We start from the raw sequence: 23,149 nt of genomic DNA, 5'->3' as shown, positions 1-23,149 counted from the left end.
ACTTGATGTACCCTGCATCCCTGGAATACCTGAATAGACAACGAATCATCCCAAATTGAGGAGGTGGACTTTGAGAGCAAGATTTATTATTTTTTCCCCTTTTCCTCTTTTTGTGAGTGTGTATGTGTATGCTTCTGTGTGAGATTTTGTCTGTATAGCTTTGCTTTCAGCATTTGTCCTAGGGCTCTATCCGTCCGGTTTTTTTGTTTTGTTTGTTTGTTTGTTTGCTTTTACTTTTCTAAAAAAATTTTTTTTCCTAATAATTATTTTTTATTATAATCACTTTATTTTACTTTATCTTACTTTGTTTTATTTTATTTTATTTCTTTCTTCCTTCCTTCCTTCCTTTCTTCCTTCCTTCCTTTCTTTCCACTTTTTCTACCTTTTATTCTGAGCTCTGTGGATGAAAGGCTCTTCGCGCTGCAGCCAGGAGTCAGTGCTGTGCCTCTGACGTGGGAGAGCCAACTTCAGGACACTGGTCCAAAAGAGACCTCCCAGCTCCACATAATATCAAACGGCGAAAATCTCCCAGAGATCTCCATCTCAACACCAACACCCAGCTTTACTCAACGACCAGCAAGCTACAGTGCTGGACACCCTATGCCAAACAACTAGCAAGACAGGAACACATCCCCACCCATTAGCAGAGAGGCTGCCAAAAATCATAATAAGTACACAGACACCCCAAAACACACCACCAGATGTGGGCCTGCCCACCAGAAAGACAAGATCCAGCCTAATCCACCAGAACACAGGCACTAGTCCCCTCCACCAGGAAGCCTACACAACCCACTGAACCAACTTTAGCCACTGGGGACAGGCACCAAAAACAACGGGAACTACAAACCTGCAGCCTGCAAAAAGGAGACCCCAAACACAGTAAGATAAGCAAAATGAGAAGACAGAAAAACACACAGCAGATGAAGGAGCAAGATACAAACCCACCAGAACTAACAAATGAAGAGGAAATAGGCAGTCTACCTGAAAAAGAATTCAGAATAATGATAGTAAAGATGATCCAAAATCTTAGAAACAGAATAGAGAAAATGCAATAAACATTTAACAAGGACCTAGAAGAACTAAAGATGAAACAGGCAACGATGAACAACACAATAAATGAAATTAAAAAATACTCTAGATGGGATCAAGAGCAGAATAATTGAGGCAGAAGAACAGATAAGTGACCTGGAAGATAAAACAGTGGAAATACCTACTGCAGAGCAGAATAAAGAAAAAAGATTAAAAGAACTGAGGACAGTCTCAGAGACCTCTGGAACAACATTAAACGCACCAATATTCGAATTATAAGGGTCCCAGAAGAAGAGAAAAAGAAAGGGACTGAGAAAATATTTGAAGAGATTATAGTTGTAAACTTCCCTAATATGGGAAAGGACATAGTTAATCAAGTCCAGAAAGCACAGAGAGTCACATACAGAATAAATCCAAGGAGAAACAGGCCAAGACACGTATTAATCAAACTGTCAAAAGTTAAATACAGGGCTTCCCTGGTGGCACAGTGGTTGAGAGTCCGCCTGCCGATGCAGGGGACACGGGTACGTGCCCCGGACCGGGAAGATACCACATGCCACGGAGCGGCTGGACCCGTGAGCCATGGCCGCTAAGCCTGCGCGTCCGGAGCTTGTGCTCCGCAGTGGGAGAGGCCACAACAGTGAGAGGCCTGCGTACCGCAAAAAAAAAAATAAATAAATACAAAGAAAACGTATTAAAAGCAGCAAGGGAAAAACAACAAATAACACACAAGGGAATCCCCATAAGGTTAACAGCTGATCTTTCAGCAGAAACTCTGCAAGCCAGAAGGGCCTGGCAGGACATATTTAAAGTGATGAAGGAGAAAAACCTACAACCAAGATTACTCTACCCAGCAAGGACATCATTCAGATTTGATGGAGAAATTAAAACCTTTACAGACAAGCAAAAGCTGAGAGAGTTCAGCACCACCAAACCAGCTTTACAACAACTGCTAAAGAAACTTCTCTAGGCAAGAAACACAAGAGAAGGAAAAGACCTACAATAACAAACCCAAAACAATTAAGAAAATGGAAATAGGAACATAAATATCGATAATTACCTTAAATGTAAATGGATTAAATGCTCCCACCGAAAGACACAGACTGGCTGAATGGATACAAAAACAAGACCCATATATATGCTGTCTACAAGAGGCCCACTTCAGACCTAGAGACACAGACACACTGAAAGTGAGGGGATGGAAAAAGATATTCCATGCAAATGGAAACCAAAAGAAAGCTGGAGTAGCAATTCTCATATCAGACGAAATAGACTTTAAAATAAAGACTATTAGAAGAGACAAAGAAGGACACTACATAATGATCAAGGGACTGATCCCAGAAGAAGATATAACAATTGTAAATATTTATGCACCCAATATAGGAGCACCTCAATACATAAGGCAAACACTAACAGCCATAAACGGGGAAACCGATAGTAACACATTCATAGCAGGGGACTTTAACAACCCACTTTCACCAATGGACAGATCATCCAAAAGGAAAATAAATAAGGAAACACAAGCTTTATGTGATACAATAAACAAGATTGACTTAACTGATATTTATAGGACATTCCATCCCAAAACAACAGAACACACATTTTTCTCAAGTGCTCATGGAACATTCTCCAGGATAGATCATACCTTGGGTCACGAATGAAGCCTTCGTAAATTTAAGAAAATTGAAATTGTATCAAATATCTTTTCTGACCACAACGCTATGAGACTAGATATCAATTACAGGAAAAGATCTGTAAAAAATACAAACACATGGAGGCTATACAATACACTACTTAATAACGAAGTGATCACTGACGAAATCAAAGAGGAAATCAAAAAATACCTAGAAACAAATGACAATGGAGACACGTCTACCCAAAACCTATGGGATGCAGCAAAAGCAGTTGTAAGACGGAAGTTTATAGCAATACAATCCTACCTTAAGAAAGAGGAAACATCTCGAATAAACAACCTAACCTTGCACCTAAAGCAATTAGAGAAAGAAGAACAAAAAAACCCCAAAGTTAGCAGAAGGAAAGAAATCATAAAGATCAGATCAGAAATAAATGAAAAAGAAATGAAGGAAACGATAGTAAGGATCAATAAAACTAAAAGCTGGTTCTTTGAGAAGATAAACAAAATAGATAAACTATTAGCCAGACTCATCAAGGAAAAAAGGGAGAAGACTCAAATCAACAGAATTAGAAATGAAAAAGGAGAAGTAACAACTGACACTGCAGAAATACAAAAGATCACGCGAGATTACTACAAGCAACTCTATGCCAATGAAATGGACAACCTGGAAGAAATGCACAAATTCTTAGAAATGCACAACCTGCCAAGACTGAATCAGGAAGAAATAGAAAATATAAACAGACCAATCAATAGCACTGAAATTGAAATTGTGATTAAAAATCTTCCAACAAACAAAAGCCCAGGACCAGATGGCTTCACAGGCGAAGTCTATCAAACATTTACAAAAGAGCTAACACCTATCCTTCTCAAACTCTTCCAAAATATAGCAGAGGGACGAAACTCCCAAATTCATTCTACAAGGCCACCATCACCTTGATACCAAAACCAGACAAAGATGTCACAAAGAAAGAAAACTACAGGCCAATATCACTGATGAACATAGATGCAAATACCCTCAACAAAATACTAGCGAACAGAATCCAACAGCACATTAAAAGGATCATACACCATGAACAAGTGGGGTTTATTCCAGGAATGCAAGGATTCTTCAATATATGCAAATCAATAAATGTGATAAACCATATTAACAAATTGAAGGAGAAAAACCATATGATCATCTCAATAAATGCAGAGAAAGCTTTCGACAAAATTCAACACCCATTTATGATAAAAAACCTCCAGAAAGTAGGCATAGAGGAAAATTTCCTCAACATAATAAAGGCCATATATGACAAACCCACAGCCAACATCATCCTCAATGGTGAAAAACTGAAAGCATTTCCACTAAGATCAGGAACAAGACAAGGTTGCCCACTCTCACCACTCTTATTCAACATAGTTTTGGAAGTTTTAGCCACAGCAATCAGAGAAGAAAAGGAAATAAAAGGAATCCAAATCGGAAAAGAAGAAGTAAAGCTGTCACTGTTTGCAGATGACATGATACTATACATAGAGAATCTTAAAGATGCTACCAGAAAACTACTAGAGCTAATCAATGAATTTGATAAAGTAGGATACAAAATTAATGCACAGAAATCTCTTGCATTCCTATACACTAATGATGAAAAATCTGAAAGTGAAATCAAGAAAACACTCCCATTTACCACTGCAACAAAAAGAATAAAATATCTAGGAATAAACCTACCTAAGGAGACAAAAGACCTGTATGCAGAAAATTATAAGACACTGGTGAAAGAAATTAAAGATGATACAAATAGATGGAGAGATATACCATGTTCTTGGATTGGAAGAATCAACATTGTGCAAATGACTCTATTACCCAAAGCAATCTACAGATTCACTGCAATCCCTATCAAACTACCACTGGCATTTTTCACAGAACTAGAACAGAAATTTTCACAATTTGTATGGAAACACAAAAGACCCCGAATAGCCAAAGCAATCTTGAGAACGAAAAACGGAGCTGGAGGAATCAGGCTCCCTGACTTCTGACTATACTACAAAGCTACAGTAATCAAGACAGTATGGTACTGGCACAAAAACAGAAAGATAGATCAATGGAACAGGATAGAAAGCACAGAGATAAACCCACGCACATATGGTCACCTTATCTTTGATAAAGGAGGCAAGAATGTACAGTGGAGGAAGGACAGCCTCTTCAATAAGTGGTGCTGTGAAAAATGGACAGGTACATATAAAAGTATGAGATTAGATCACTCCCCAACACCATACACAAAAATAAGCTCAAAATGGATTAAAGACCTAAATGTAAGGCCAGAAACTATAAAACTCTTAGAGGAAAACACAGGCAGAACACTCTATGACATAAATCACAGCAAGATACTTTTTGACCCACCTCCTAGAGAAATGGAAACAAAAATAAACAAATGGGACCTAATGAAACTTCAAAGCTTTTGCACAGCAAAGGAAACCATAAACAAGACCAAAAGACAACCCTCAGAATGGGAGAAAATATTTGCAAATGAAGCAACTGACAAAGGATTAATCTCCAAAATTTATAAGCAGCTCATGCAGCTCAATGACAAAAAAACAAACAACCCAATCCAAAAATGGGCAGAAGACCTAAATAGACATTTCTCCAAAGAAGGTATACAGACTGCCAACAAACACATGAAAGAATGCTCAACATCATTAATCATTAGAGAAACGCAAATCAAAACTACCATGAGATATCATCTCACACCAGTCAGAATGGCCATCGTCAAAAAATCTACAAATAATAAATGCTGAAGAGGGTGTGGAGAAAAGGGAACACTCTTGCACTGGTGGTGGGAATGTGAATTGGTACAGCCATTATGGAGAACAGTATGGAGGTTCCTTAAAAAACTACAAATAGAATTACCATATGACCCAGCAATCCCACTACTGGGCATATACCCTGAGAAAACCAAAATTCAAAAAGAGTCATGTACCAAAATGTTCATTGCAGCTCTATTTACAATAGCCCGGAGATGGAAACAACCTAAGCGCCCATCATCGGATGAATGGATAAAGAAGATGTGGCACATATATACAATGGAATATTACTCAGCCTTAAAAAGAAATGAAATTGAGCTATTTGTAATGAGATGGATAGACCTAGAGTCTGTCATACAGAGTGAAGTAAGTCAGAAAGAGAAAGACAAATACCGTATGCTAACACATATATATGGAATTTAAGGGGAAAAAAAATGTCATGAAGAACCTAGGGGTAAGACAGGAATAAAGACGCAGACCTACTGGAGCATGGACTTGAGGATATGGGGAGGGGGAAGGGTGAGCTTTGACAGGGCGAGAGAGAGTCATGGACATATACACACTAATAAACGTAGTAAGGTAGATAGCTAGGGGGAAGCAGCCGCAAGGCACAGGGATATGAGCTCGGTGCTTTGTGACAGCCTGGAGGGGTGGGATAGGGAGAGTGGGAGGGAGGGAGACGCAAGAGGGAAGACATATGGGAACATATGTATATGTATAACTGATTCACTTTGTTATAAAGCAGAAACTAACACACCATTGTAAAGCAATTATACCCCAATAAAGATTAAAAATAAATAAATAAAAATTTTAAAAAATTAATACATTTAACGATACCTCTGTTTTGCATGTGGTTGAGGTACAGCGTTTTTATTTATAAAATTTTTGTCAGAGTCGCTGAACAATGGAATTATTGCCTTAAAATTAATGAGCATCCCACTGCTAAAAGAATTTAAGCACAAACTAGATAACCCTAAGACAAAAAAAGACTGCTTACTTTGTGGTCAGCTCGACTAGTTTTTACAGCTCCCTCCATATCGATTAATCTCCATGAACCAATGAACTCACTTACTTATGTCAGTTCTCACGTCTATAATATGGGGATACAGGTTCTGGCTATGTCAAGGTAATGTGAAAATAAGTAAGTCAATGAGTATAAAAGAGCAGAGGCAGGGACTGCGGTAGGCTCAGGAGAGGGAACTGTAGCATGAAACTGTCACTGAAAGAAAAGGAGAAGTTCTATTTAAGTGGACTTTTCAGCTAACTGAAGACCACAACCCCAACTTTATGCTCATGACTGCATATTCCTCCAGACACACCATTATGATTCCTGCCTCTGTGTTTTTCCTTGCCTAGAATAAACTTCCCCACACTTTGCCCACATGACATACTTTAACTCGTATTTCATAGCCTGGTCCCTCTCTGAAATCTTTCCTCACCAATCTTACAACTGAATTTATTCCCTTCCCGTACTCCCACGTCACCAACTAAAATTGAATTGCTTCCTTTTCAATATTCTCATAGCATTCTGCATGTATTTTCATAATAGACATTATTTTATTGGAAAGATCATGAATTCTAGATTCATTTAAGACTGAATTTGTGGTTCAGGAATTCTCTGAGCCTCTGTTTATTCATCTTCGAAAGGCGGATAATAACATCTGCCTCACAGTGTTGTGATAAGCGTCGTACGGAACTAAGGAGAGTGAGCATAGTGGCTGCTGTATGGGAGGTAATGTGTATTATATGTATGTGTGTGTGTGGATGAATGAATGAATGAATGAGTGTCCGCTATTTCCATGTCTTCTTCCTCCCTCTATCTAGATAGACCATGGAGTCTTCTGGGATAAGGAATGTCTTATTTACACAGAGCCTAAGAACTTAGCATAATATTAAGACCAAAGTAATCAAAAAACATCTATAATAAAATGACGTATTCTGATCGCACAGAAGTCTTTTGGAATTTACTTCCTAATTTTCAGCAGTAATTGCTAAATATGTGAACTTGGGAAAGTACAGTGTTATTTACTATTACAGGCCTACCTCATTTTATTGCACTTTGCAGATATTGCATTTCTTACAAATTGAAGATCTGTGGCAACCAGAAAGTCTATTGGAGCCATTTTTCCAGTAACATTTCCTAATTTCATTCCTCTGTGCCACATTTTGGTAAGTCTCACAAAACTTCAATCTCCATTATTATTATAGCTGTTATGGTGATCCATGATCAAGTGATCTTTGATGTTACTATTGCAATTGTTTGGGGGCACCATGAACATTGCCCATATAAGACAAGAAACTTGATGTTGTGTTTCTTGTTGTGTGTTTCTTGTTGTGCTCCACCATCTGGCCATTCCACTGTCTCTCCATTTCCTTGGGCCTCCCTAATCCCTGAGACACAACAGTATGGAAATTAGGACAATTAATAACCTTACAATGGCCTCTAAGTGTTCAAGTGAAAGGAAGAGTCATGTCTCTCACTTTAAAATCAAAAGCTGAAAATGATTAAGCATAGTGAGGAAAGCATGTCAAAAGCCAAGATAGGCCAAAAGCTAGGCCTCTCGCACCAAACATTATCCAAGTTGTGAATGCAAAGGAAAAGTTCTCGAAGAAAATTAAAAGTGTTACTCCAGTGAATACCCAAATGATAAGACAGTGGCCATGTTGGTGACATGTAGTAAGTTCTAGAGCTCTGCAGAGATCAAACTAACCACAACATTCCCTTATGCCAAAGCCTAATTCAGAGCAAGGTCCTACCTCAATTCTATGAAGGCTGAGAAAAGTGAGGAAGCTACAGAAGTATGCAGCTAAGGAAAGAAGCCGTCTCCATGACAAGAAAATGCAAGGTGAAGCAGCAAGTGTTGAGGTAGAAGCTATGGGAAGTCAGCCAGAAGATCTAGTTAAGATAATTAATGAAGGTAAATACAGTATACAACAGATTCTCATATAGATAAAATAGCCTTATATTAGAAGAAGATGCCATCTAGGATTTTCATAGCTAGAGAGAAGTCAATGCCTGACTACAAAGCTTCAAAGGACAGGCTGACTCTCTTGTTAGGGGCTAATGCAGCTAGTGAGTTTAAGCTGAAGCCAATATTCATTTACCATTCTGAAAGTCCTAGGGCCCTTAAGAATTACAGTAAATCTACTCTGCCTGTGCTCTATAAATGGAAAAACAAAGCCTGGACGACAGCACATCTGACAACATGATTTGCTGAATATTTTAAGCCCACTGTTGAAACCTACTGCTCAGAAAAAAAAGACTCCTTCCAAACTACTACTGCTCACTGACACTGCACCTGATCATCCAAGAGCTCTGACGGAGATGTACAAAGAGATTCATGTTGTTTTAATGCCTGCTAACACAACATCTATCTGCAGCCCATGGATCAAGGAGTCATTTCAACTTTCAAGTCTTATTACTTAAGAAATACATTTCATTTGGCTATAGCTGCCATAGATAGTGATTCCTCTGATGGATCTGAGCAAAGTAAATTGAAAGCTTCTGGAAAGGATTCACTATTCTATATGCCATTAAGAAAAGTCATGATTCATGGGAAGAGGTCAAAATACCAACATTAACAGAAGTTTGAAGTGGATTCCAACCCTCATGGATGACTTTGAGGAGTTGAAGACTTCAGTGGAGGAAGTAACTGCCGATGTGGTGCAAATAGCAAGAGAACTAGAATCAGAAGTAGAGCCTGAAGATGTGACTGAATTGCTGTGATCTTGCAATTAAACTTGAACAGATGAGGAGTTGCTTCTAATGGATGAGCAAAGAGAGTGGTTTCTTGGGATAAAATCTGCTACTAGTAAAGATGCTGTGAAGATTGCTGATATGACAACAAAGGATTTAGAATATTACATAAACTTAGTTGATAAAGCAGTGGCAGGGTTTGAGAGGATTGACTCCAATTTTGAAAGAAGCTCACTGTGGGTAAAATGCTAACAAACAGCATCACCCACTACAGAGAGCTCATTTGTGAAAGGAAGAGTCAACTGATGTGACAAACCATTGTCTTATTTTAAGAAACTGCCGCAGGCACCCTAGCCCTCAGCAACCACCACCCTCCTTATCAGTCAAGCAGTCATCAACTTGAGGCAAATCCTCAACCAGCAAAAAGATTCTGACTCGTTGAAGGCTCAGATGATGGTTAGCATTTTTTAGCAATAAAATATTTTTTAATTAAGGCATTTGCATTATTTTCTTAGACATAATGCCACTGCACATTTAATATAGTTGCACATTTAATAAGTTGTATAGTGTAAACAACTTTTTTACACACCGGGAAACCGAAAAATTCATGTAACTTGCTTTACTGTAATAGTCACTTTATCGCAGTGGACTTGGAACCGAACCCACAGTATCTCCAAGGTATGCTTGTGTATGTATGTCCGAGCCATTACTATGTATGTTTATTCCTTTAAAAAGGAAAAAAAGCTATTTTATAATCTTTCAAAGGAAGATGATAGGGAATTATCAGAGGAAGAGGAGACTGAAAGATGAATGGAAGAAACTAAAGGTGTTAGAAAACATAAGTCTATGCTTCTGATAGTCACTGCCTTGCTTTGCAGACAACAAAAGTGACATAAGGAATAAAAGTAATCGAGTGAACATTACTTTTAAATAAAGTAAAGACATTTTATAAAATGGCAACCTTAAACCACAAACCAAACTGACAATAGCAGGGAGTTAAGAATCAGAGAAAGGGAAGGTACTCATTTTGTTCCTTATATATGTCTCCATTTGAAAAATGTTTACTGAAAGTGAAGTACTTAAAAATGTGAAACTAAATCAAAAAAAATATTGCTAATGCATATATAAAAATAAACTATGCACAGTAAGACCAGTCTGAGATGCTGCTTATTTATATTTTAAAATGACTTTATATGATGTATGTAAGTCAAATCATTATTCTGCACACTTAAACTTATACAGTGCTCTGTCAATTATATCTCAACAAAACTTGAAAAAATGATTTTATAAATAATTTGGGGAGTACATAATTGTTGGCATGGTGACAGTAGACATTAGTTTGCAGACGGACCAAAGAATAATGCTACTAATGCACAACATTTGCTACCTTTTCTCCCCAAAGAACAGGCTATGATCAGTTCTCTTGTTATTTCATGCTAACACCATCTATGTGAGACAAATAAGATTGCTACTCTTTTTATCTTTAACACGCACTAACAGCCAAAAACAGAAAACACTTACATAGTGCTTATTATTCATAAAGGGTGGCTAAGGCATAGAGGAGTTAAGGCCTGTGCTAAAAATTACATACTTTATCTGAGTTGCAAAGTCCAGAATCCAAGTTTATATATTCAAGACAAAAACTGGTTGTAAATACCCCAAATTATTTTTTCAGCCTCAAAATGCACTTGCTAAATGTTTTCACTCTTTTGATACTCAATCTGATTCTTTTAAACTAAAATGGTATCCAACATAATAAAAGTAGTTTTAAGAAAGTAGATTAAAAACAACAACATATATACAATGGAATATTACTCAGCCATAAAAAGGAATGAAATTGGGCCATTTTTAGAGATGTGGATGGTCTAGAGACTGTCATACAGAGTGAAGTAAGTCAGAAAAAGAAAAACAAATATCGTATATTAACGCATATATGTGGAACCTAGAAAAGTGGCACAGATGAACCAGTTTGCAGGGCTGAAACAGAGACATAGATGTAGAGAACAAACGTATGGACACCAAGAGGGGAAAGTGGTGGGGGTGGTGGTGGGGGTGGTGTGATGAACTGGGAGATTGGGATTGACATGTATACACTGATGTGTATAAAATGGATGACTAATAAGAACCTACTGTATAAAAAAATAAAAATAAAAACAACAGAAAAAGGCAAATAGGGCTTCCCTGGTGGCGCAGTGGTTGGGAGTCCGCCTGCCGATACAAGGGACACGGGTTCGTGCCCCGGTCCGAGAAGGTCCCACATGCCGCGGAGCAGCTGGGCCCGTGAGCCAGGGCCGCTGAGCCTGCGCGTCCGGAGCCTGTGCTCCATAACAGGAGAGGCTGCAGCAGTGGGAGGCCCGTGTACCGCAGGAAAGAAAAAAAAAAGGCAAATGGTTTAACTAACAACGGACCTATTTTTCTGCTACATGCTAGAAACGGAACTAAGGCTATGCTGAACAGGCTCAGCAAAAGTAGGTTTGCTGACAGCATTGATTCAACAAACTTTATTGAACAAATACCTGTATGTTAGGTTAAATCCATTGCTAGATCTTAAACATAATAATACACAATAATTCCTACCCTAACAATGACACTACTTCACACTAGATAGTATTTTATAGAAGAACTTATGCTTTAAAATAATTCTCTAGGGGCTTGCCTGGTGGTGCAGTGGTTAAGAATCCACCTGCTAATGCAGGGAACACGGGTTCAAGCCCTGGTCCGGGAAGGTCCCACATGCTGCAGAACAACTAAGCTCGTGTGCCACAGCTACTGAGCCTGTGCTCTAGAGACCACGAGCCACAACTACTGAGCCCATGCGCCACATCTACTGAAGCCCGCGCGCCCTAGAGCCCATGCTCCACAATAAGAGAAGCCACCGCAAAGAGAAGCCCGTGCACGGCAACGAAGAGTAGCCCCCGCTCACCACAACTAGAGAAAGCCAGCGCGCAGCAATGAAGACCCAATGCAACCAAAAATAAATAAATAAAAGAAATAAATTTATTTTAAAAATAAATAAATGAATAATAAAATAATTCTCTAAATTTATTTAAGATAAGAAAATCCAGAAAGATTTTGTAACAAAATGAAACTGCAGTAATAAACAGGACACTAAAAACATTAACAGACCAATACAATTACTACTACGTGTCACTCTGATATAAACTTCTTGGCTGCCCCTAGGCTTACTTTTATACTATGTTGAGTCTCCCTGGTAATAGCATGGGAAGTGGCATTATCTTATTTAGCATCTCTTTGCCTTTTAATATTTATATACATACAGAAAAATTAGTATTTATCCAATTCCTTAATAAGTAACAGAATATAAAAAATAAGGAACCAATGAAGGATATGAGGAAATTTATATTCTAGAAGGATCACTACAGGGAAACTATGTAAAATACAGACTACAGGAAGAAAGAAACTGAAAGAATGGAAATAGAGGGAGGAATTATTTTAATAACTTATGAAAGAAATTCATTCTTGAACTGTAATGGAGGGGATCCAAATAAAGGAGGAATTCAAATGATACTGTGATAAAACTAACAGAACTTAATCAAAAGCAGTGAAAGAAATGAAAGAAGAAAAAACTTCTAACAATCCCAAATATCCCTGAGTATACCTTCCACAGTGATGCATATCAACAAACCAACAATGAACAAAGAAAAGGTGCATGACGTGATGTGTGACTGGCACATAATTTATAATAAGAGAACAAATATAATCCAGAACAAATAAAAAATTGGAAGAGTTTAGAGAAGCTGGAGAAAGATACATATCATACAATAATAATATTTGGTTTACAATTCATTTGGAATCAAATTTTATTTACAAAACATATGTAACTATTTAAATTGTATTTGTTTTCAAACAGAATAACACAAATGCTTCTAGTCTACCATACTTAGGCACAAGTCTGCTTTTACAGTGAATTAAAAGGCCAAGAGTTTACAAAATGTGATCCCTAGAAATTCTATCATATATTTCTATAACAAAGCTTTAAAATAGTTCATATTCTCCAAACTACAATAGACTTAAAGTGTAATATTAAGATGTATAATCCAGAAGCCAGCATTTTGATCACCATCTTTGAAATGAGCAGCGGATGTCACTCCAACTGAGTGAACCAATGAAAAAGTGGTTCAAGTGATTAAAATATCCATGAACTTTCACTATATGCCAAATATTCCAGCAACAAAAAGAATCAGGTCAATTTGAAAGAGACACTGTTATCTACTCAGTCACATGCCATACAATAGCAGTTAAAATTTATTTAATATAGGACTGCCTTCTAGTTTTCTTGAAACAGATAAAAATCTGAAATAATACTATATAGCACAGGGAATTATACCTAATATCTTGTAATAACCTATAATGGAATATAATCTGCAAAAATACTGAATCACTATGCTGTACACCTGAAATTAACATAATACTATAAATCAACTATAATTCAATTTTTTTAAAAACTCAGAAAAAAGAGCTACAAGAGAGAGAAAGATATTATATAATGACAAAAGAGTCAACTCACCAGGAAGATGTACCAATTATAAGCATATATGTACCCCAAAACAAAGAACCCAATATATAAAGCAAACAATGGAAGAACAGAGGGGAGAAATATACAACACAATAATAGTAGGGGATTTCAATACCGGATAAAACTTCCACAAAGAATATCAATAAAGACTTGAACAACACTGTAGATGAAATGGAACTAACAGACATGTACAAAACGTAACACCCAACAGCACCAGAATACACATTCTTCTCAAGCACACATGGAACATGCTCCAGGATAGATAATAAATTTAAGAAGAAAAGGGTAAAGGAAAAGTGCTATTGATTTTTAGTTTCAGTATATTGTGGCTGGAAAACATACTTGGTATGATTTCAATCTTCTTAAATCTGTTGTTTGTAACCTAACATGTCATCTATCCTGGAAAATTCACAAATATATAGAAATTAAACAACTTTTGCTTGAACAACCAATGGGCCAAAGAAGAAATCGAAAGATAATTAGAAAATATCATGAGACAAATGAAAATAAAACACAAAATACCAAAACTTATGGGATGCAGGGAAAGCAGTACTAAGAGGAAAGTTTACAGTACTAGAGGCCTACATTAAAAAAGTAGAAAGATCTCAAATAAACAACCTAACTTTACACTTCAAGTAACTAGAAAAAGAGGAACAAACTAAGCCCAAAGTTAGTAGAAGTAAGGAAGTTAGTCTTCAATAAAGACTAGAAATAAATGAAAAGAGAATAGGAAAACAACAGACAAAATCAATCTAACTAAGAGCTGATGTTTGAAACAATCAACAAAACTGATGAATTTTCAGCCTAAGCCAAGAAAAAATGAGAGAAGACTCAAATAAAATCAGAAATGAAAAAGGAGATATTACAACTGATGCCACAAAGATAAAAAGAATCACAGAGACTACTATAAACAATTATATACCAACAAATGGGATAACTTAGAAGAAATGGGTAAATTCCTAGAAACATATAATCTACCAAGACTGAATCATAAAGAAAAAGAAAATCTGAACACACTTGTAACTAAGTAAGGAGACTGAATCAATAATCAAAACCCTCCCAATAAAAAAAGACCAGCACCAGATGGCTTCATTGGAGAATTCTACCAAACATTTAAAGAAAAGTTAACATCAATCTTTCTCGAAATCTTCCCAAATTTGAAGAGGTAAAACACTTCCATACTCATTTTATGAGGCCAACATTACCCTGTTGCCAAAGCCAGGAAAAAAACACTATAAGAAGAAGAACAACAACAACAAAAACCAACAGGCTTAATATTCCTGATGAATATAGATGCAAAAATCCTCAGCAAAACACTTAAAAACTGAATTTGACAGCACATTAAAAGGATCATATACCAAGTAGAATTTATCCATGGGATGCAAGCATGGTTCAACATATGAAAATCAATCAATGTGATATACCATATTAACAGAATGAAGGGGAAAATATCACATGGTCATCTCAATAGATACAGAAAAAACATCTGACAAAATACCATTTCATGACAAAAACACTCAACGAACTAGGAACAAAAGGAAATTACCTGAATACAATAAAGGCCATATATGAAAAGATCACAGCTAACATCTTAATAGTGAAAATGAAAAACTTTTCCTCTAAAGATCATGAACAATACAAGGATGCCCACTCTTGCCACTTCTTTTCAGCATAGTATTGGAAATCCTAGCCAGAGCAATTAGGCAACAAAAAGAAATGAAAGGCATCCAAATCAGGAAAAAAGAAGTAACATTATCTCTCTTTGTAGATAATATGTCTTATATGTAAAGAACCCTGAAGATTACACACACACACACACACACACACACACACAACCGTATTAGCACTAATAAATGAATTCAGCAAAGTTGCAGGATACAAAATAGCTGTTTCTATATAGTAACAACAAATAATCCAAAAGGGAAACTAAGAAAACAATCCCATTTATAACAGCATCAGAAGAATAAAATACATAGGAATAAACTTAACCAAGAAGGCAAAAGACCTGTTCAATGAAAACTATAAAACACTGCTGAAAGACATTAAAAGATGACACAGATAAATGGAAAGACATCACATGTTCATGGATTGAGAGACTTAATATTGTTAAAATGTCCATACTACCCAAAGGGACATACAGATTCAATGTGATCCCTATCAAAATCCCAATGGCATTTTTTGTAGAAATAGAAAAAACAATACCAAAATTCATATGGAACCACAAAGGACCCTGAATAGCTAAAACAATCTTGAGAAAGAATGAAGCTCGAGGCCTCACACTTACTTAAAAACATTTTACAAAGTAATCAAAACAGTATGGTACTGGTGTAAAGATGGAAATATAGACCAATGGAACAGAACAGAGAGCCCGGAAATAAACCCACACATATAGGTCAAATGATCTTTGACAAGGGTGCCAAGTCTACATGATGGAGAAAGGACAGTCCCTTTAACAAATGGTACGGGCATAACTGGATATCCACATGCAAAAGAATGAAATTAGACCTTTATCTTACTTCATACCCAAAAATTAACTCAAAATGGATTACAGGTCTCAAAGTATAAAACTACTAGAAGAAAACATACAGAAAAACCTCCATAACATTTATCTTGGCAGTGATTTCTTGGATATGACACCAGAAGCATAGACAACAAATGTAAAAATAGACTAGTGGGACTACATTAAACTAAAAAGCTTTTGTGCAGCAAAAGAAACAATCAACAGAGTAAAAAGGCAACCTACAGAATGGGAGGAAATATTTGCAAACCACATATCTGTTAAGGGGTCATATTCAAAACAAACAAATTCACAATTCAATAGCCAAAAGTTAAATAACCCAATTTTAAAATGGGCAAAGGACTTGATTAGACATTTCTCCAAAGAAGACATATAAATGACTAAAAGGTATATGAAAAGATGCTCAGTATCACCAGTCATCATGAAATGCAAACCAAAACCACGAGATATCAACTCATACATGTTAAGATGGCCATTATAAAAACAAAAACAAAGTAACAGAAAATAACAAGTGTTGGTAAGGATGTGAAAAAATTGGAACCCTTGTGCACTATTGCTGAAAATGTAAAATGTGCAGCTACTATGATAAAGAGTATGGAAGCTCCTCAAAAATTAAAAATAGAGCTAACATATGATCCAGAAATCTCACTTCTGGGTATTAATCCAAAAGAACTGACCTAAATGTCCATCGACGGAGGAATGGGTAAAGCTGTGGTGGTACCTACATACAAGGGAATATTACTCAGCCATAAAAAAGAATGAAATAATGCCATTTGCAGCAACATGGTTGGACCTAGGGATTATTATACTAAGTGAAGTAAGTCAGAGAAAGAAAGGCAAATATCATATGATATCATTCATATGTGGAATCTAATTTAAAAAAAGAAAGAAAAGAAACAAATGAACTTATTTACAAAACAGAAATGGACTTACAGATAGCGAAAACAAACTTATGGTTACCAAAGGGGAAACATAGGGGGTTGGGAGGGATAAATCAGAAGCCTGGGATGAACACACACATACACTACTACATATAAGATAGATAACCAACAAGGACCTACTGTATAGCACAGGGAATTCTATTCAATATTCTGTGATAACCTATATGAGAAAAGGATCTAAAAAAGCATGAATATATGTACATGTATAACTGAATCAATATTCTGCGATAACCTATGTGAGAAAAGAATCTAAAAAAGCATGAATATATGTACATGTATAACTGAATCACTTTGCTGTACACCTGAAACTTACACAACATTGTAAATCAACTATATTGCAATAAAATAAAACAACACACACACACACCAAAAATAAGAATTGAAAGCAGTGTCTCAAGAGATACTTGCAATCCCATGTTCACTGTAGCATTATTCACAATAGCCAAGAGGTGGAAACAACCTAAATGACCATCAACAGATGAACGGATAAAGAAAACGTGGTGTATATATACAATGGAATATTATTCAGCTTTTAAAAAGAAAGGAAATCCTGTAATATGCTACAGCATGGATGAGCCTTTCACTTATCATATGAAGTGAAATAAGCCAGAAAGACAAATGTTGCATGATTCCACTTATATAAGGTATTTAAAGTAGTCAAACTCATAGATGCAGAAAGCAGAATGATGACTGCCAGGGGGCTTGCAGGAGGGGAAAATGGGAAGTTGCTGTTCAGTGGATATAGAGTTTCACTTACTCAAGATGAAACAGTTCTAGAGATCCACTGTACAACAATGTACCCATAGTTAATAAAACTATACTGTATATATCTCATTCTTAAAATAAAAAGGAATGTATAGGGGAATATTTGGGGGCATGGGGATGGGCACAGGGAGAAGGGACTAGACTAGGGGAGGAATCCAGGCAAAAAAAGAAACAAGTACAAAGGCCCTGAGCTAATAACCTATTCAAGGAACTGAAAGAGGTCTGTTACAACTCAGGCATGGTGAGTAAGAAGAAGAGTGATAATGGATGAAAACTAGAAATGCAGCAGGGTCTGGTCGAGCAGTACTTACAGGTCATGTTAAAAGATTTGAATTTTATCCCCAAAACAATGGAAAGTTTCTAAATGGTTTTAAGTAAGGGAATAACAATCTGATTCATGTTTGGGAATCACTCTTTTAACAGACTTGCTTTTCTCTGTAATGCAGCGGTCCCCAACCTTTTTGGCACTAGGGACTGGTTTCGTGGAAGACAGTTTTTCCACAGACGGGGTGGGGGGATGGTTTCAGGATGATTCAAGCACATTACATTTATTGTGCACTTTATTTCTATTATTATTACATTGTAATATATAATGAAATAATTATACAACTCACCATAATGCAGAATCAGTGGGAGCCCTGAGCTTGTTTTCCTGCAACTAGATGGTCCCATCTGGGGGTGACGGGAGACAGTGACACCCAAAGTGTGTTGCTTATGTCCAGTCTACTCCATAATCTCATTTTGGCTGCTGTCACTGCAGAAAACCATGCTTCACAAAGATAGGGTGTTGGAAATGGAAGCAGCCTTTTCAGTGCTTTCTGTGGCAATCTCAGGATATTCCGCCTTAGCTTTCATCCAGAACATATGGAGATTTGAAGTTGTCTCAAACATACTTTTAAGGCTACCGTCATTTGTGATCTCAACCAGTTGATCCTCTTCTAGCACGGACAAAGTCGATTCACCTGGCTTATTCACAAATGGGTCACAGATCCATTCCTTCCCAGTTCAGTCTTCTGTGGTTGGGAAGTAATGCTCAAACTCTTTTGAAAGCTGAGATAGGTGATCACGCACCAGCTGGGAGAAAGAAGGCCCTGGCTCAGTCTCTTTCAAAATCTCTGCTAATGTTTGAAACATGTCAAAAATCCCAATGTTCACTTGTTGCCCCCATAATTCCAGCTTGGCTTTGAATGCAGCCACTTTATCTGCCGACTTGAACACAGTTGTTGTTCTCCCCTGAAGTGACAGATTGAGTTCGTTGAGCAGGCTGAATATGTCACACAAGTAAGCAAGTTTTGCGACCCATTCTGTGACACTGAAATGTGCTGCCAGGGGTGACTATTTTTCTAAAAGAAATCTCTGGAGTGGTTCTCATAACTCAAAAACTCTGGCCAGTGATCTACCTTTAGAAAGCCATCTCACTTCTGTGTGTAAGAGAAGACACGTGTGCTCTGCATCCTCCTCCTCACAGAGCTGCGTGAACAGATGTGAGTTAAGGGCATGTACTTTAAATATGGCTGATAATTTTAATCACATCCTGCAAAACGCTCTTAAGTTCAGGTGACATTTTTCAGCTAGCCTGCATTTCTCTACGGATGATACAGTGCGTAGACTTACATTTGAGAAACGACCTCTTTGACCCGAGCTGAGAAACCAGAAAGCCGTCCAGTCATGGCAGCTGCTCCGTCCATGCATATACCAACACAAAATGACCCATTCAGTTTTCTTGATATGTAATAATTCAAAGACTTGAATAGTTCTGCAGCTGTAGTGTTGGCTAGCAACAAAAGTGCACATAACATACCCTCATGCACATCCTCCTGAAAAATATATCGCACAAAAACAAGCACTGTTGCCTTGTTGTCAACATCGGTAGACTCGTCAACCAGGGCTGCGTACCACGGTGACTCATTAATCCTCTAACAATTATGCCTCAATATCTTCTCCTATTTCATCAATTCATCTAGTTATGGTGCTAGCTGAAAGAGGAACACGTGCCACCTTCTGAACTGCAGCCTCTCCTAAAAGTTCACACCAAATGTCCTGAGCAGCAGGCAGGATCAACTCTTCACCAATAGTAAAAGGCTTCTTAGCTTTAGCAATGCGGTTAGCCACTAAGAATGATGCTCTCAGTGCAGACACATTCGATGAAGTGGTGGCCTTCAATAGTTACTTCTATTCTTGTGTTCACATTTTTTTCTTTTGAAAAACTCCAAAGGCTTGTCTTTAATGTAGGGTGCTTGGTCTCCATGTGGCAAAGCAGTTTTGAAGGCTTCACAGCTGCATTGGATAACCGGTTGCCACATATTATACAAAGCGGGGTTGGAGAATGTCAATCACCTGTTGCAATGAACCTGTAATTTAAGTAGGACTCTTGGTATTTTCTTTTAAATGCAGCTTTCTTTTGTTGGCAGCCTTAGACTCTTCTGCTGTCTCATCATTGGGTCTTTCCCCCTTTTCAAAGAAGCTCTCCAGCGACGTTTGTTTTTTACTCATTTTGGCTAGGGTTAGCTTGTGGGCTTACCAAAACTTTTGAGACAAGTGCGCAGAGTGGGAAAGAGGCGCGGATAGAAGTGGTAAATAAAATAATGGGCAGGCCACTCATGGACTAAAATAAGTGTCGGATTCTGACTTAAAGCCTGCCACCGGATGCAGCTAACAATTGAAGTACATCAACTCACTTGCCACTATAAAGCCTTGCTTAATTGTCACTTGCCACTCACTGACAGGGTTTTGATATGAGTCTGCAAGCAACTGATTTATTACGGTCTCTGTGCAGTCAAACCTCTCTTCTAATGATAATCTGTATTTGCAGCTGCTCCCCAGTGCTAGCATCACTGCCTCAGCTCCACCTCAGATCATCAGACATTAGATTCTCATAAGGAGTGCGCAACCTAGATCCCTCGCATGCGCCGTTCACATTATGGTCTGTGCTCCTATGAGAATCTAATGCCACTGGTGATCTCACAGGAGGTGGAGCTCAGGAGGTAATGCAAGCGATGGGGAGCGGCTATAAATACAGATGAAGCTTTGCTCGCTTGCCCACCGCTCACCTCCTGCTGTGCATCTCAGTTCCTAACAGGCCACAGACTGGTACCTCAATTAATAAAATTAAATAAAATTAGGAAAGGATCTCCCCAAAAAGGAACAAAGGCAAAATTTCAGAAACATCTAAAATTTAGATATAAGGCAAAACCGTATTAAAATAGAAATTAATACAATTTCTAGTTCTGCAACAAACATGGATCAAATAATCTGAATCAAACATGAATTCAACATAGTTTCTCTACAGAATTTTGGTAAAGTTTGTCTGAAAATGGCAGGCATACACTATGAGTCTCCTTTGAGAGAACAGTACTACACCATTTATTTAGCTGGCAGGGAGAAGAAGTGATGGAAATGTCTTATTTCTGATTTCTCATTAATCATAGTATTAAAAATGAAGGAGCTCCAGCTATAAAGTCTGATATCAATATACTTAATAATTCTGGTATTTTTTTAAGCTCTGAGATGTTTGATTTGTATCTGCCCTAAAACAGCTTCATATATCATTCTGCATATGTGGAACAAAAAAAAAATTACTCTCAAACTTACCTCAATCTGAAGACAGTATTTAAAATTAGAACACAATAATCTGTATGAAACAATATCAATTTGTTTTTATTTCCTTCTTGTCAGCAGTCAACTCAAAACAAAAGAATATAAACTGAATGTTTACCTAATGAATTATTTGTGGAGGCTATATGGTAGGAAAAACCTTACCAACGGTACAGCTGTCTTCAAGTACCACATCAACATTTCTGTCTCTGTACTCAACCCTGAAGTCCAGCATCCGAGGTTGCCTTTCTACAATTTGCCTAGATGGCATTACAGGTCGAAATGCTGAAGAAGAGGGAGCAGGAGCAGGAGCTGGAGCTGGGTGACTTGCTGGATCAAATGCAGGTCCTGATATAGGCTCACCCCCATAGTCACTGAAATATTGACATAAAAGAAGGATTATCATCAACCAAATAACTACAGATTACCACTAAGGACCCACTCCATACAGTAAGTCCCATACATACAAACCTTCAAGTTGCGAACTTTCAAAGATGCGAAAGTATTATAAACCTATTACAGCACAATACTATATGGCCGATTGTGTTAGCTGGGTACCTAGGCTAACTTTGTTGAACTTACGAACAAACTGGACTTACGAAAGCACTCTCGAAACAGAACTCATTTGTACAGAGGGGACTTAACTGTACTTGGCTTGTGTTGTTCTTCATATCAAATTAACCTACCTGTGCATCATGGACTAAGTAAGTTCTAATTCTTCCATAAAATCTCTCCCAGTGACTGAAAGCCACATTACTCTCCCTCCCATCCTTGCCTTTCTATGTCTGTTAGCAGTATCACACATATCTCATTTAATTAGACTTTTGCCTTATGCTGTTATGATGCTGATAAAACATCATTTTAAACTCTGTGAATTACTAACAGTATCTTCTTAACCCACTCGCATTTACTTACCGAATCATTAATTGATTCATTAACTCTACTTTCCACAAAAACTATTCTGAAACTTAACCATCCTTAAACCTCCATTCTCCCTCTCACTCCTCAGTCTTAAAATATTTTTCCTACTTTGCAGAGAAAACAGATGCCATCAAGAAGAAATTCCCTTACCCTTCTAACATCAAATCCACAAACTAACCTGCATATGCACTCTCTTTCTCTAAATAGAGAAGACGTCGTTCTATCTACGCATCTACTCATTAGCTTTACATTATGGATTATCCCTTTCCCTTCCATTATCTTCAACATCTCCTTCTCTTCTGGATTCTTCTCAGAAACATTTAAACATGGTTGAATCTCTCCCTTCTTAAAGAATAAAAATGAAATTGTGGCTCTGTCCACTTAATAGCTGTCTCATTTGTAAAATAGGAAAATTAATTATATTTGTAAGGATTAGATCAAATAATGTGTATGAAAAGCTTAGCACAATGCCTAGTACTTAGTAAGATCCCAAACCTCAAACCCAGTATAGCCAAAGTTTAAACCATTAATGTTTCCCCAAGCCTGAGTTTCCCATTTATTCCACATATTAGCTACCCAAGCTAGAAACCTCTGGCATTATCCTTGCCCTCTTTTTCTCTCTCAACTCCCACATCTAACTAGTCCTTTCAGTTTTACCTCCTAAATATCTTTTAGATAAGTCATCTACCTTTCCCCTCCGAAGCTGCCACCCTAGTCCAAGCCACAGTCACCT

At 37.4% G+C, this 23,149-nt stretch overlaps 1 protein-coding gene across 8 annotated transcripts in view; it reads right to left on the bottom strand.

Moving 5' to 3' along the window:
• The window catches only part of FAF1 (Fas associated factor 1), a 487,383-nt gene that overhangs the window by 288,988 nt on the left and 175,246 nt on the right, over positions 1–23,149 (bottom strand). For 7 of the 8 annotated variants that reach the window (XM_089922958.1, XM_089923008.1, XM_089922966.1 and 4 more), the window contains one exon: positions 21,661–21,869. In XM_089922958.1, coding sequence (XP_089779084.1) covers positions 21,661–21,869 — 209 coding nt within the window. The other variant, XM_089922998.1, reaches the window with a different exon arrangement.

This window comes from Delphinapterus leucas, chromosome 1 (genome assembly GCF_059928025.1).
Source record: "Delphinapterus leucas isolate spDelLeu-1000000601 "Yukka" chromosome 1, BTC_Dleu_Yukka2, whole genome shotgun sequence".
Lineage (NCBI taxonomy): Eukaryota > Metazoa > Chordata > Mammalia > Artiodactyla > Monodontidae > Delphinapterus > Delphinapterus leucas.
Note: the sequence above shows the minus strand (reverse complement) of the source record. Positions and strands in the feature narration are given on the sequence as shown.